At 67.1% G+C, this 14,806-nt stretch overlaps 4 protein-coding genes across 4 annotated transcripts; 3 read left to right on the top strand and 1 right to left on the bottom strand.

The window, feature by feature from the left end:
* Nucleotides 1-4,732: 4,732 nt before the first annotated feature.
* EMIHUDRAFT_229520 (hypothetical protein) lies at nt 4,733-5,788 on the top strand (the record flags this gene model as incomplete). Its single annotated transcript, XM_005785955.1, has 3 exons — nt 4,733-4,871; nt 4,942-5,108; nt 5,660-5,788. 3 exons carry the CDS (start codon nt 4,733-4,735, stop codon nt 5,786-5,788), a joined length of 435 nt encoding a protein of 144 aa, XP_005786012.1.
* Nucleotides 5,789-6,913: 1,125 nt separating this feature from the next.
* EMIHUDRAFT_441530 (hypothetical protein) lies at nt 6,914-8,065 on the top strand. Its single transcript, XM_005785954.1, has one exon. It carries the CDS (start codon nt 7,208-7,210, stop codon nt 7,898-7,900), a length of 693 nt encoding a protein of 230 aa, XP_005786011.1. The 5' UTR covers nt 6,914-7,207; the 3' UTR covers nt 7,901-8,065.
* A 2,277-nt stretch (nt 8,066-10,342) lies between these two features.
* Nucleotides 10,343-12,123, top strand: EMIHUDRAFT_229517 (hypothetical protein; the record flags this gene model as incomplete). The annotated part of the gene is made up of 7 exons (XM_005785953.1): nt 10,343-10,804; nt 10,872-10,911; nt 11,016-11,215; nt 11,362-11,449; nt 11,552-11,622; nt 11,719-11,757; nt 11,854-12,123. The coding sequence occupies 7 exons, from the start codon at nt 10,343-10,345 to the stop codon at nt 12,121-12,123; spliced, it is 1,170 nt and encodes a 389-aa protein (XP_005786010.1).
* Nucleotides 12,124-12,946: 823 nt separating this feature from the next.
* EMIHUDRAFT_229516 (hypothetical protein) lies at nt 12,947-14,173 on the bottom strand (the record flags this gene model as incomplete). Its single annotated transcript, XM_005785952.1, has 1 exon — nt 12,947-14,173. One exon carries the CDS (start codon nt 14,171-14,173, stop codon nt 12,947-12,949), a length of 1,227 nt encoding a protein of 408 aa, XP_005786009.1.
* Nucleotides 14,174-14,806: the final 633 nt, after the last annotated feature.

Genomic DNA, 14,806 nt, shown 5'->3' with positions numbered 1-14,806 from the left:
GGAGGGGAGGAGGGGAGGCGACCTGCTCGACGCCCTGCAGGTTGAGCTGCACGCCCGCGTCAGGCCCTCCCAGCCAGACACGGCAGTTGAGCCCGCGCGTGCGGTGCTCGACGGGGTCGTCCCACTTGAAGTCCACCTCGGACGGCCTCGGGCCGCCCTTGACGTCGAACCCATTCATCAGCCTCGTCGCCGCCTCGCGCAGCGGCACGGCCAGCTGTACGTCGGAGAGGGCGCAGCCGGCGTGCGGTTGGCCGTCGCCGCCCCTCGCGCCGGGCGGCACGGCGAGAGTGAGGCCGAGCTGGGCGAGCCCGTCCGTCTGCAGCTCGCCGCGCACCTGCGGGGCGTGTGGTCGCACACGCGTCTCAGACGGCGCGGCGTGGACGAGCCGCCGCCCGTCTTGCCGCTCGCCACGCCACCTCGACAATGAGGCCCCTGCAGCCATCCGGCACCGCCCCCATCTCGCCGGCCGACAGCGCGCCCGACGAGGCCCACTCCACGCCCCCCGAGGCGGTCCTCGTGAAGGCCGGCGCCCCCGACGGCGCCCAGCGCATCTCGCGGACCCCTCCCCCGCCCCCGCCGTCCGCATGCAGCCGGAGCTGCACGGGCGCCGCCAGCAGCTCGACCGCCCCGACAGAGAGCGAAGCGGGCAGGCCGCGCCGCGTGAGGCGGAGGGTGCGGCGGCCTAGAGAGGGGCCGCGCTGTGGGTGGAGGCAGACGACGCGCTAAAGACGCGGCGGCGCAAGTCGCGCGGGCGGCCCGACGCGGCGAGGCTGAGCGAAGACGCGTCGAGGCGGATCGGCTCCCACACATCCCCGCGGCTGCGGTGCGCGGCGCCGTGTGCGGCCGACGTGCCGACCGCCCCCTCCCCCGCCGTCGAGTCGAGCCAGCGCAGCCGCGAGTGGCGCCACAGCTCGTTGTCGCCGCGCTGCACGGCCAGCTCTGCAGACACCGACACCGACACCGACACGCTCTCCGTCCACCTGCGGCGCCGCCGTGTCACTGCTACTCAAAAGTGAGTACTCACGCGTGGTCACAAGCGCCCTCCGTCCACCTGCGAGTGAGTGAGCCGACGATGAGGAAGGGGCGATCACCGCACGCCCACCGATGCTCCCCTCCCTCCACCTGCGTGCCGGCGCGCCTCGCTCCGAGGGTGCGCCGGCCGCCAGCACCGTCGATACGCTCACTGTCCCGCTGTATGTACCCGGCCTGGCGCCGGGCGGCACGTCGAGACCGAACCAGAGGGGCTGCACCTACCGGATGTGGTCCCGGACATGCACATGTCCCAGCCTGCGCGCGGCACGCCGGCACCGAAACAGAGGCGCTGCACCCCTCCTGCCGCGACGCGAATGCCGCCCTCCGCCTGCGCGGAGCCGTTCGGCGTGTTGATGCACCGCAACCGCCACGCAGGAAGCTCGCTGCCTATTCACAGCAGAGAGGTGTGATGAGACGCCGTTCACAGACGGTGCGTGGCGGAGTGCCGGACAAGGCGCCTGTTCACAGCAGGAAGCTCGCTGCCGCCGCTGCCGCCGCCGCTGCTGCCGCTACCGCTGCTGCTGCCGCCGCCGCCGCCGCCGCCGCCGCTGCCTCGTCGCGTGCCGCTGCCGCTGCCGCTACTGCCGCCGCCGCTGCTGCTCCGCGTGGCTGGGCGGCCTCCCATCGCGAGCCCCGTCCACGAGGGCAGCAGCTGCAGGGGGCGGAGTGGCGCGTGCACGCCTAAACACAAGCTCACGCTAGGTCTCCTCCCCGGTGGCAGCCGCCGTGCAATTGGGGCGGAGTGGCGCGTGCTCGCCCAGCTGAAAGACAAAGAACTCCCCGCGGCTCGCCTCGCCGCGGAAGGCCGTCGCGTTGGGCGGCGCCACGCCCCTGCCCAGCCAACGCAGCGGCAGCCGGTCGAGCATCCGGATCGGGTACCGCCTACCAGATTTCTGCTCTACTCCACTAGACCACCGGCACGACATCCCATTGTGCGATGCGACCGGTCCGGAGAGTTGGGGGGGGGGGGGGTATCGACCCATCTGGCTCAACCAACACTGAGTGCATTGCGCCCGAGCGGGTCGTGTGGTCGCCTCCCCTCCCCCCCTCGGACACCCGGGCGGTCCGACTGCAACGAGGCGAGATCTCGGCCAGATCGCGGCTGTCCGTCGCCTCCCCTCCGCCCAAACCAGCGCCGGCCGCCGGCTCGCGGCGCAACGCGCTCGAACCGCCTCCGTCTCCGCTGCGCTCGCCGCCACCTCCATCGGGTGAAACGCGTCCTTCTCGGTCCGGGCCTAACACATCGCTGACGAGTCCAGACTGGTGTCGACCGCCCGCCGGCCGGAAGCCGTCCTTCTCAGTCGGACGCCTCAAACTGCGCAACCCGCGCGCGCGCCACGCGCGACCGCCACCCCGCGCGGCCGGCGAGCGCCTTTGCGCGCCGCCGGAAGTGGCGCGAGCCGCGCGACTCGTACGAGTCGCCGGCTTCGTAGTAGCGCGACGCGCACGAGGAGGCGGGGCCTAACGAGGACATGTCCCGGACACGTCGTGGACGTCGTGGCGACAAGCGCGAGGCGCACGGAGTGGCATGGAGGGGCCTGTGACGCAGGGCGTATCGTCGTACGGGAGGTAGTAGAGCAGGTAGCGGCGGCCTATGGGGCATGGCGTGGACATGTCGTGGACGCGTGGTCGCACGGGAGAGCGTGCAGCGGGTAGGCGGCGGCCGCGGGCGGTTGAGAGGCGTCGTGCGGTGGCGGGCCTCGGGTCGCGGACTGGGGTGCAGTCCAGGTAGGCCTCCGAGTACGAGCCGCGCCGCACGTCTGGCGCGCCGCACGCCGCGGACACATAGCACCACGGCACCTGCAGCGGGTCGAGGTGCGACTCCCACGCCTACTGTGAACAGCGTCTCTTCACACCCGCAGCTGTGAACAGGGTCGAGGTGCGACTCCCACGCCTACTGTGAACAGCGTCTCTTCACACCCGCAGCTGTGAACAGGGTCGAGGTGCGACTCCCACGCCTACTGTGAACAGCGTCTCTTCACACCCGCAGCTGTGAACAGGGTCGAGGTGCGACTCCCACGCCTACTGTGAACAGCGTCTCTTCACACCCGCAGCTGTGAACAGGGTCGAGGTGCGACTCCCACGCCTACTGTGAACAGCGTCTCTTCACACCCGCAGCTGTGAACAGGGTCGAGGTGCGACTCCCACGCCTACTGTGAACAGCGTCTCTTCACACCCGCAGCTGTGAACAGGGTCGAGGTGCGACTCCCACGCCTACTGTGAACAGCGTCTCTTCACACCCGCAGCTGTGAACAGGGTCGAGGATTGACTCCCACGCCTTGCACGAGGAGCCGTAGCCGTGCGCGTTGCTGTAGCCGCTGCAGCCGCACCCGGGCTCGCGCCGAGGGGCCCACGCGCGGACCGGGTGCTCCTCGTCGTATGAGTAGTCGTAGCTGTACGTGCCGCCCGCCCGCGGCGTGCTCTGCGTGGCGCCGTGGCTATCCTCGTCGCCGTCGTAGCTCGCATCATAACTCCCCTCGCCCTCCTCCTCCTCCTCCTCCTCTTCCTCCTCCTCCTCCTCCTCGCCCTCCTCCTCCTCCTCCTCGCCCTCCGCCGTACAGTCGACAAACCGCTCGCCGAACGAGCCGCGCCGCACGTCTGGCGCGCCGCACGCCGCGGACACGTAGCACCACGGCACCTGCTGCGGGTCGAGGTGCGACTCCCACGCCTACTGTGAACAGCGTCTCTTCACACCCGCAGCTGTGAACAGGGTCGAGGTGCGACTCCCACGCCTTGCACGAGGAGCCGTAGCCGTGCGCGTTGCTGTAGCCGCTGCAGCCGCACGGCGCACCGCGCGGGCGCCACATCAGCCTCCTCGAGCCGCGGCGGCGGCGGCCCTCCGCCCCGGCTGCGTCGTAGTCATAGCTGTAGGAGCTGTCACGCTGGTTCCGCCGCCGCGGCCGGCGGAGGGCGATTCGGCGGGCGCCGCCGCCGCCGCCGCGCTCGTCCGACGCGTCGAAGAGGATCTCAGCCGCCTCCGTGGTCGCCGACACGACATGCACGCCGCGCACGGTGCTCCCGGTCCTCTCGTCGACGAGGATGAGCTTGCGATTGGCCATCGGTAGGCCGGGCAGCCGCCACTCGACTCGCGCCCACGCGATGTCCCCGGGAGCGTCGAGCACCAGACGCGCACGGTGCGATCCGAAGGAGCGCGCCGGCCACGCGGTGGTGGCAATGCGGTACAGCGAGAGCGCTCGCCGGGCGAGGTCAGGAGACATGGCCGCCCCGGACGCCGGCGCAACAGTGCGAGCGTCGAAGATGTGCAGGGCCACAAACGCCAGTGCAAGGCCGAGGAGGAGCCAGCGCACGGACGGGCAGTGCATGCGACGAGGTGGTGCACCCGATTTTTGGCGCAAATGCGTGTTCTGGGTTCGGACTTTTTGCATGGTATGGTACTGCAATTCGAGACCATACCCCCCCGCCTGCTGACAGACCCAGCCTCCCGGCTGCCGGCCTCGGGCGGTCAGGACCATACCCCCCCACCCTTTGGGCCGCGAGGGTACCATACCATACCCCGGAAAAAGTTGGAAGCCTGGAGAATTTTACAACCAATCTGCGAGACACGCTGAGCATCATAACAGCTGTTATGTGTCCCACGGATTTTTCTTTTGGAGCCCCGCCGCGCGTATCCCGGCGTTCGCCGGTAAATTCTTCTTTCGGAAATTGTAAAATTCTTCTTTCGGAGCGCCCGCCAACAACCATGGCCTACCGGATGAAGATGTTCAAGAGCCAGAAGCCCTCGTCGGTTGACCTGCGTGACCTGCGCGTCTCCGACTTCAAGAGGGTTCCCGGCTTCAACTATGTGTCGGCGGAGGACGAGCACACGGACAACTCGCTGTGTGCTCTGACATCCGAGAGGCGTGGGCCATCAACGCGTCAAACGGCCTGCAAATCTACGCGTTTCCCGAGGGATCGAAGGACGAGTCGGCGACGTGTTTGTCAACACGCCGAAAATGTTTCAGAGCGTCATGTCCGTTTGGTGTGCCCGGCCATCCGACCTCGGCTCGGACATGTGGCTAGCCGTCGTCGAGATTCCGAGCAAGCAGCAGAACGCGCCCCTGTTCGGCACGTTGGAAGTGGCGGCTCCGCTGAGCGCGTGTTATTGAATTTAACTTGAGGGCAAAAGAGAAAATATTTGGCGATCGATGCCGACCGAACCTCGCGCGCGGGACCTGTTCCTTTTTACCCATCTCACAGTAGAGGTGTCCGTTTTTATTTACTCGCGCGCGGCAGCGCGCGAAACGAAATTCCAGCGGCGAGCAGTTCGGTGTGGCCTCGCTTGCGTCTCGGGCCATAACACCGTGGATCCGGGACGGCTCTCTCATAGCAGCCCATAACATGTTATGGGCTGCTATGCCCCGAGAGCCATAACACCATAACAATAACTGCGCCTGGGGACAAACACACACACACACACACACACACACACACACCACGACACAACACACACACAGAGAGAGAGAGAGAGAGAGAGTGAGTGAGTGAGTGAGTGAGAGAGAGAGAGAGCGATCATCGCGCGCCTTCCGGGAACCGTCGCCTCGCTGGCGGCGCGGTCTGGTGCCGCGGGGCCCAGCTCTCCTGTGGGCTCGCGGCGGCTCGCCGCCGCGGTGCCGAACAATGTGATCAGTCCGGATTCGTCCCGGCGTGCCGCCGGTGCCGCTTCCTCGCCAATTTTTGGCTCGACCAGTTTGTCGACAAAGTTGCCTCCGAGCTCCTGCTGCTCGACTGCGCGGCGGAACCGGCCCATCGCGGCTGAGACGTGATGCGCCGGCACCGGGGCAACGGCGCGGGACCATTTCCAGGCTCTCTCGAGCAACCTCAAATTTGGCCGATTTTGTGGATCTCAACCTTGCTGCTCTCTGACCACAACCTCGCGGCCCGCTGCGCGGCTCTCCGAGCGCGAGAGGAGTCGTCTACGAGGCGGCGGCGAGCGCAGGCGGCGGCGGCGCGGCGGCGCGGCGGCGGATCGCGGCGCAGACAACGGCAGCAATCTGGCTGCTGCTTGCTGCTGCAGCAGCTGCTGCTGCGGCTGCTGCTCCGCTGCCGCTGATTGCGCTCGAGACCTCCTCTCGCTGCCTTTCGCTGCCTCGAGGGAGGAGGGGAAGACGTCGGGCTGAGCCGGCTTGCCCTGGATCGCCTGCACTGAGGCCCCTCCCCGAAAGGCAAGTGTTAGCCACAAGAAACCGAGACCCCTCCCCACCGCCCCAATCCCCCCACCCCCTTGCTCCCCTCCCCCCCTCGGGAGGGCCGAACTGAGGCGCCCGTGGGGACCCCGCACTTCCCTTCCCCCCTCGGAGGGCCGGACTGAGGCGTCGAGGGCCCCGCTCTTTCCCTCACATAGCGGCCACTCTTCGGATCGCTGGTCGAGCGACCCGGGGGATGCGCCCGCGCGCCTGACCCAGGCGCGAAAACGAATCTGCGAGGCGAGGCCGCTCACGCGGCCCGATGGGGAGGAACGGGGCGAGCCCACTCCAACCCACCCGCGCTAGGTCTCGGGGGACGAAGGGGTCACACCCGACGACCTCGGGAACTAGCCGGGGCAGTCGGAGAAGGGGCAACTCCGTGCACTGACGGTCGGCCGTCAGAAAACACGCCTGCGTGGATCGCGTCACACCAATCCTCGCTACCCAACGCGGCCAAAGGATATCCACCTCGAGAACCTCGAGGGAACCGTCGCGGCCTTCATCTCGAGGTACCACGGCTCAGCCACGGTGCGCAAGCAGCGCCGGGCGACGACGGCTTACCGCCTCCCGGTCCCCCTCGGCACACCTCCGCTGCTTAATGTTTGACGACTCGAACCCGTGAAGCTTCACCATGCGCGGAGAGCGGCGACTACACGAAAATTGGGTGCGGCTTTTTTCCTTCGCCGCCAAGGAGTGCTCTTGTGTCATCGACAGTCGGTATAATACGACATGTGGGGCCTCGAATCCCTCACCACGACCCTCGCGCTGCTCAACGCCTCCGCCCTGACGGAGCAGCTGACGGACGCCGGCGGCGCCACTTTTGCCTTTGCGCACAACTGGACCGAGGCCGGCGACGCCGCAGCCAGCCAGTGGGAGGCGGCGCAGGCCATCAACTGGACCGATACCGTGAGCGACTGGCAGCTCACCGCCAGCGACTGGGCGGCCTCCACCACGGGCGGCTTTGCGACGAACTTCACGGCCAACCAGACCGAATGGGCGCAGTTCATGGCGGAATGCTACGGCGTCGAGGGAAGCAAGGCGGCAGCGGCGGCCGTTGCGGGAAACGCTGCCTGCGGCCTCCTCCCCATCTCCTGCCCCTTCGTCGCCGCCTACAGCCTCTACCAGAACTACCAGGCGGCGGTGGCGCTCAGCAAGGAGGGTGTCGACGGGATCGACCCATGCTCGGAAGTGCGCAAGGCGTATCCGACTGCAGACGCGCTGCTCGCCGCGCCTGCTGCAGCCGCGTCGCAGCCGGCTCGGGCCAGTGCTGCGCAGCTGCTGGCGATCGTGGCGCTGCCGGTGCTCGCGATCGGGCTGCTGCGCGACCACCGCAGACGTCTGCTCGCCCACTCAGGCGCGGCAGACTCAGAGAGCAGCCTGGTCTAAACCGCCGCGGCGGTCGCCCCCGCGTCGGCCGGCCGGCGGGTTGGACCGTTTCGCGGTACTCGCAGTCGTCGGGTGAGCCTTACACGGTTCGGTCTTGGCACAGTATATTACAAACGAGGAGTGATTGGGCCCCGGGCAGCGGGGTCCGCAACCGGCCCAACGACCAAGCGCCGGCGACTCGCGCCGAGTGCGACGCGCGAGAGCGTCCAGCGTCGTCAGACGTCAGTCGAGTGGAGAGAGAGAGAGCAGAGAGGCCCCCGGGCAACAACGCGAACGAACAAGACTCTCTCCACGAGTGAGGCCTAAGGCGCAGCAGGCGGTGCGAGGCGCTGCCGCTGAGCCGCGCAGCGCGTGTTGTGCCGCGCCCGGCTGCGCCCTGCGCGCACAGTGCGCGCGTCTCGCACGTATGCGGCGCGATGGCAGAGCGAATTTAACAATTATGTGGCGCGTGTGTGCGCGCGGTGCGGTGCGAGTACGGCTCTCCGAGCGCGGGGGAGGCTCTCAGACGCCCTGCTCTGCCAGCAGCTCGTCGCGGCGGCGGCGCGCCCGCGCGCGGGTCACGACGGCGTTCGAGGTGCGACAGACGTCGCCGTCCACCGGCAGCTCGCCCGTCCGCATGTAGCGGCTCATCTTGTCGAGGCAGGCGCGCACTCCCTCCTGGTCGTAGTCCGCCGAGGCGACGCAGTGGCCGACGCCCTGCCACGTCAAGATCGTCGCGTCGGGCAGGGAGGCGCGCATCCAGCGCGCGTCGAGATATGGCGTGGACCCGTCGTAGAGCGAGTTGACGACCAGGGCGCGCACACCGGCCCGCCAGCCAAAGACGGGCGGCGTGGGCTTCGCCGGCCACGTGAGGAGGTCGAAGCCGTTCTCGTTCGCCACGCCCACCTCGACGGGGCCATAGTTGCGGACTAGCGACTGGTACAGGTCCATCGCGCCCGCGATCGAGTAGCGCCCCTCGTAGTCGAGGGCGTTGACGGCCACCTCGGTGAACGGCGGCTTGTACGCGTCGGTGCAGTGGCCGTGGAGCATCCAGTTGGGGCCGCAGGTGCTGTTCAGCACGCGCTCGCTCGACACCTCCACCCACGAGGCGTGCTCGCTGCTCAGCATGGACAGCACGCTGATGGCCGTCCGCCACGGCGCGGAGTCCTCCGCCTCGGCGCCCTGGATCTCGCCGACGACGTAGGAGCAGAGCGCCGGCGCCGTGACGACGTACCGCTGCCCCGCGTTCGTGTACGCGGCGAGCGCGCCGCCGTTCGCCTTCGCCACCAAGCTCTCCCACACGTCGTCGCCGCTGAAGGCGCACGGCAGCTCGTACCGCGTCGAGCCGCCGCGCGAGCGGAGCTCGAAGGAGTACCGCTCGTCCGCCATCTCCTCGCAGATGCTGCCCAGCTTGAAGAGGATGTGCCGCGTCGCGTGCGCGTAGCCGATGTAGTAGTCCTTCGTGCTCGGCCGCACAACCGCGTTACAGCAAAATCGCGCTCTACATCGCTCTACAACGGAGGCGCTTCGTCCCGCGGCGGATGTAGAGCTCTACAGCTCTACAGCGCTCCAGAGCGCTCTACATCTCTACAGCTCTACAGCGCTCTACACTCTACATCCTCTACACCCTCCCTCAGGATGGCCGTGGGCGTGGCGGACCCGGACGAGCTCTGGGAGGTTCAGTGTCAGTGAGTATATTGTAGAGACTGACCATGTGCACAATATCTCTCACCTCTCAGTCTAGCTAGGCCAGGGGAGGCGATGCCGGGGCCGCCGTACAGCAGCTCGATGGTGCTTCGCCGGCGTGCGTCCCGGAAGCGGTGCCGGAAGCGTCCCGCCCGGAAGCGGTGGTCCGTGGGAGGAAATCGGGGGACAACGCCGACGGCGATCTGATTCGACTTTTAACTTCAAACAAAGACAGTGGCACGCGCCGCAGCGCGGTCGGTGCGTGCCACTGTCAGGAGCGGATCCGTCAGTTAGATGTTAGTTGTGTTCACGCGGGAGAGGGGGGACGACACTGCTTTGGCAGCGTGCACCTCGATCCTGTACCGTGTTTGTTATGGCCCCCCCAATGAACACTCCAGTGAGGGTGGGCGAGACGGGATACCCATCACTGAGCCGACAATGCTACGGGTAGCCCCAGGGTGGCGCCCACCCCCCATGCCCTCGGGCACTTGCCTGCGCCCTCGCGCACTAGCCCACGCCCTGCCCCGCAAGATCTCACTCCATCCCGGCCTGTGGCATACCTCGGCACCCCCTTGCACGGAATCTGAGCGTGAGGGAATCTGAGTGTGAGGGAATCTGAGCGTGAGGGAGAGAGAGAGAGATTTTTAGCAATACCAAACAACTCTAACACTCACACGTCATTTGGGGCTTTGTTTTGAGGGAACCTGGGCAGTGCCGCGTAGTGCGGCGTGCGCGGACGTGCGCGGGCGTGCGCGGGCGTGCGCGGGGCGTGCGCGCACGTGCGCGGGCGTAGTGCCGCGCGCGCGTGCGCGCACGTGCGCGGGCGTGCGCGCGCGCGCGTGCGCGGCGTGCGCGGGCAGGGCGCAGGCAAGTGCCTGAGGGTATGGGGGTGGGCGCCACCCTGGGGCTACCCATAGCATCGTCGGCTCAGTGATGGGTATCCGACGATCGAGGGGTCCCGTACCATGCGGAATCGACCCTCTCCAATGGCTCAAGTGCTCAAGTGTCATGGTTAGGCACCCTCGATCGAGCAGCAGCCACCCTCGACGACCTCGACACTTCCAGCCCCACCTGCAATGGCCGAGACGCAGCACCCCCTCCACCCGGACATCCTCCTCCCCACGTTTGAGGCTCTCGGCCTCCGGCACGCGCTCCGCGCGGCGGCCGTCTGCTCCGCCTGGCGGCTCGCCGCGAGCGAGCTCCGCCGGATGTGGACCGAGGTGAGGGTCGAAGGCGCGCGTGGCGTCGGCGGCAACGCGATCCTCGGGCACTGCAGCCTCGGTGAGGCTGCGGGCGTGTGCGTCGCTCCCGACGGCAGCGTCTGGGTGAGCGACAGCCGGCACCGGCGCGTGGTAAACCTCTCGCAAGCGGAGCTCGGCTTTGTGCGCAGCGTCGGCTGCCCGGATCACCCGCCCGTGCGCAGCGTGGAGGCGTGCTCGCCGCGGCGGCTGCGGGCGGACGCGCTGCACGTCTGCTGCCCGATGGGCGCGGTGCGGGCCGTGGCGTGCGACGGCGGCTCGGCGGTGTATGTCTGCGAGGTGGAGAGAGCGGCGCTTCGCTAGGAGAGAGCGGGCTGCCGAAACATACACCGGCGGCTGTGATCAGGTGGACCGTTCGCGCGTTCGGCGCATCCGTCTCTCCGACGGTCCGCAGCACAGCTAGCCTCGAGAACTGCTTCTCTCACCACTCTCCAAAGAAGGACCGAGCAGGGCTACACCCCCTTCTCTCACCGCTCTCCACCCCTGACAGGGGCGGTGCTCGCCTCGACCAGCCCACTCTCGCTCTCGTGCCCGCAGAGCCTCGCGCTGGCAGCGGCGGACGAGGAAGGCGGCGCGCCGCGCGTGTACGTCGCCGACACGCAAAACGACCGCGTTCGCGTCTTTGACGGCGAGAAAGCCGAGCGCCGCCATGCAGCGATCCCTGTGGCCACGCCCCAGTCCTTTGCGCAGGTGACTTGCGCCCGGACAGCAAGCGCCGCTTCTCGCGTCGAGTCGCGAGACCGTGGTCGCACTTGCTTGCTCGCGCGTACGGATGGGGAGCTGTCGAGGCGTGAGCAGAGGTGTTTGCGAGCAGGTCGCTCGCCTGCTCCCGCGAGGAGCTGTTTGTGTGTGAGTACTACGAGTGCCGCGTCGCCGTGTTTTCGCTCGGCGGCGACTTTCTGCGCTCCTTTGGCGCGCCGGGTGGTTTCACATAGATCTCTTCTCAGCCGTGCTGCCAACCGGAGACCCTCCAGCACGCAGCACACACGCAAACGGCAAGCTCATAATGAAAGGACTCTCCGTCAGGCACCGCGCCCGGTCGCTTTGCCGGGCCGAGTAGCGTCGCGGTCGGGGAGGGGCGCGGCGGGGACCTCCTCGTGTTCGTCGCAGAGAGCGGCGAGGCAGCTGCAAGTTCCTGCCCTCCGCCGTCGCCTCGTGCCGCCCGCCCACTTCACACCTCGGGCTGCGAACAGGCGGGGCTCGGCCATCAGAGGCGGCTGCTCCCATCGAGAGTGCAGGCGCTCACACACACGCGCGGGGGGCCGGGGGCGGTGCTCCTTTGTGTGCAACCCACTCATGCGACGAGTGGACAGGTGCTCACTGCGCAGGGCGAGCCGCGCTGCATCACACTTCTCGGCGCGGCGGCCGACTCGGCCGCCGACGCTGAGTTGGACACCGCTGCCGCCGACGCGATCGTGCAGCCGGCGCTCGATCGGGCAACTGGCGCGGCTGCGGCGGCTGTACTCAGGGCGCCTGTCGGCGGCGGGGAGAGGCGCCGGCGCCGCTCTCCGGAGCCCCGCCTCTGGGGAATTGCCGTCACGGCCGAGCGCGTCATCGTGTCCACTTCGGGCGCGCTCTATGATATGGCCACGGAATGAGCGATCTCCCGCGTACAGTCGAAGTCTGTGAGCGTAGGCGCGCTGTGCGAGTTGGTTCGCGGCGCGCCTCCGGGGGCGCGGCGCGGCGGGGCGGCTACGGACAGGGCCGATCCCTATGCCGGCGGGCTGAGCACGCTCTCCGGCCATGCCGGTGTGGAAGACGGCGGCTGTCCGCCGAGGCGAGCGTTTGAGGTTCCACGGCCCACGGGCCCAGCTGAATCCAGCATGCACACACCGGCCGCGGGTGAACAAGAGAGGCAGGGTGTGGTATCTCGTCTGTTTGCAGCCTCCGGAGCTAGTTCGTGCTAGTTGCCTAGCACGTACGCAAGGCGGCAGGCGGTGGACTGACGACTGTGCGCACCGCAGGGGGTCGGTCGATGTTTCCTTTTCTTTCTTTCAAACGGCTGTGTAATGCCAAACCTCGCTGTGCGCGGGCCGCAGACGTCCCCCCCCACGCCGCCCACCCGCACTCAGAAGACATAACCGGCGCCCCCTAACATGTCAACCGGCGACACAAAGGCCCCCGTCACACCCGCGTCCGGCACGTACACGCACAGACGCGACGGACGGATCCGACCCAGCACGCCGGAGCTGGCAGCGCTCCCTCACCCCGCCTGCCAAGCCCCGCCGCTCTGAGCGGGGCCGCAGCAGACGGAAAAGAGCGCGCAGCATGCGCGCATATTGTGCGCGTCACATGGTCATGGAGCAGATACGTACCAGTGCCCGACGGCCTCCGCGCTCCGGCCGCACGCGGACCTCTTTGGCCGGTCTCACGGCGCGCGTGCCGTCAACGCGGTAAGTCGGAAGGACGGCGGGGCGAGCACTAGGCATGCGGGCTGATGCTTACGTCCAGGTTTGCGGTGCCCATGAGGTACGCACCACCTCCGGCTGGGCCGACCGCAGACAGGACCGCGTCGGTGAGGTCGAGGTGGAGGTCTTGGGTGGGGAGAGGCGCCTGCTGAATGGGCGGAATCAGCAGCTTGATGTTGGGGAGGGCCGCATCGATCGCCTTATTGACCTCACTGATGAGATCGGCAATGGGCTGGTTGAGCAGAGCGGTAATTTGTCCGAGCAAGTCGGTCACGAAGGTGTTATGGTCGACGCCAGGGGCAAATGTCGCATTGAGATCACCGACGTGGAGGTCGGAGAGAGCAAAGTCACCAATCGTGCCCGTTGCCGCATCAAATGTCGGCACATTGATGCGCGAGGAGATCGGAGAGGTGAGAGTAGCTAGGAGCTGCTGACTGTCGTCGCCGGAGGTGGAGGCTGTGATGTAGACCTTTGCCGACGATGCCGCCGCGATGGAACCAAGTGGTGCCGGTGTGCTGTTAAACGTGGTTGTGACGGGAGGGATCATGATGGCCAAGTTCCATCCCGAAGGGTACTTACCCCCGAAGAGGTCGTTGAAAACAGTCGCCAAGACCACCCCGAGAGGGTCGTTGCGAGGGGCTGGAACTAGGAGGGGTGGGAATGGGCAGTCATCGCCGGGAGCCTCGGTAGGCCAGACCAAGTTGCAGAAGAAAGGGGTGGCCGTGCTGCTTGTTGTCCCGGCCGCGATGGTAGGCCAAACGAGGTACCAGAGACTGGCCAAAAATGAATCGCCCACAACCTCGGCGACCTGAGCGTTGACCAGCCCGTTTGATGCCGGTGTCAGCACTGGGACTGAGGGGTATGCCGGAAGATCGCGTGGCGCCATGAACGAGCGCCCCGCGCGCCAAGTCGGTGCACTTAGCGTGCTTGTCATGGGCCAGTCGGCTGACGAGCGGATGGTGCCTGCCTCGCCGTAGAGGGTGTTGATGCCGTAGTCAATGGCAATTTGGCCGCTCTCGATCGGAAATGGGGGTATATCAGGCACGTCAACTGAGGGGATTTGGATTGCACTGGTTATGGCACTGCTGATGGCGCCCTGCAGAACTGGAAGGAGCAGGTTGCCCAAAGCGGTGGCGACCACAGCAACAAGCGACCCAAGAAGGCCGAGGATTGGACTGAGGGTCACGCCGCAAATGCTGGCCGAAAACTGCGGCGTCAACAGGATGATCGGTGCGACCATGGAAACTCCGTTCCTTGGCACCGGGAGTCTGGCTGTGTGCTATATGCGCGTGTGGTACGTCTACAAGTTGCTTTGACTCTCGAAATCTGCCGCCCCCCCCCCACCCTTTTTTCCCCACCCGTCTCGCTGCACATATTGGACCGACCTCCCGACGCCCTGGAACAGGTGGAGGGCTGGCATACTCTGATGGAAGCAGGAAGCTTCCATTCCGGCGGTGGTTCGAATCCACACGAGCCGAAGGTGATGAGTTTGGGGCTTGAGGTCTGAAGCTCACCCAATGAGGAAGTGAGGTACTGCTCGGTCCGGCTCTGATCATGCTGAACAAGTTCCTCTTGTAGCTCGATCGGTCACACCGCCATCGCCGTCGGGGAGAGGGGGGACGACACTGCTTCGGCAGCGTGCACCTCGATCCTGTACCGTGTTTGTTATGACCCCCCCCAATGAACATACCAGTGAGGGAGGGCGAGACGATCGAGGGGTCCCGTACCACGCGGAATCGGCCCTATCCAGTGCTCAAGTGCTCAAGTGCCATTTCACTGTGGCACAGCTCGCGTTACAAAACCTTGATTTTGACCATTTGCGCAAAAAGGTACATCTCGGTGCCTTCCAGAAGCAGCTGCGACCCCGCTGAGT

This window comes from Emiliania huxleyi, assembly GCF_000372725.1.
Source record: "Emiliania huxleyi CCMP1516 chromosome Unknown EMIHUscaffold_156, whole genome shotgun sequence".
NCBI classification, from domain to species: Eukaryota; Haptophyta; order Isochrysidales; family Noelaerhabdaceae; genus Emiliania; species Emiliania huxleyi.
This window is presented reverse-complemented; position numbering and strand designations above follow the sequence as displayed.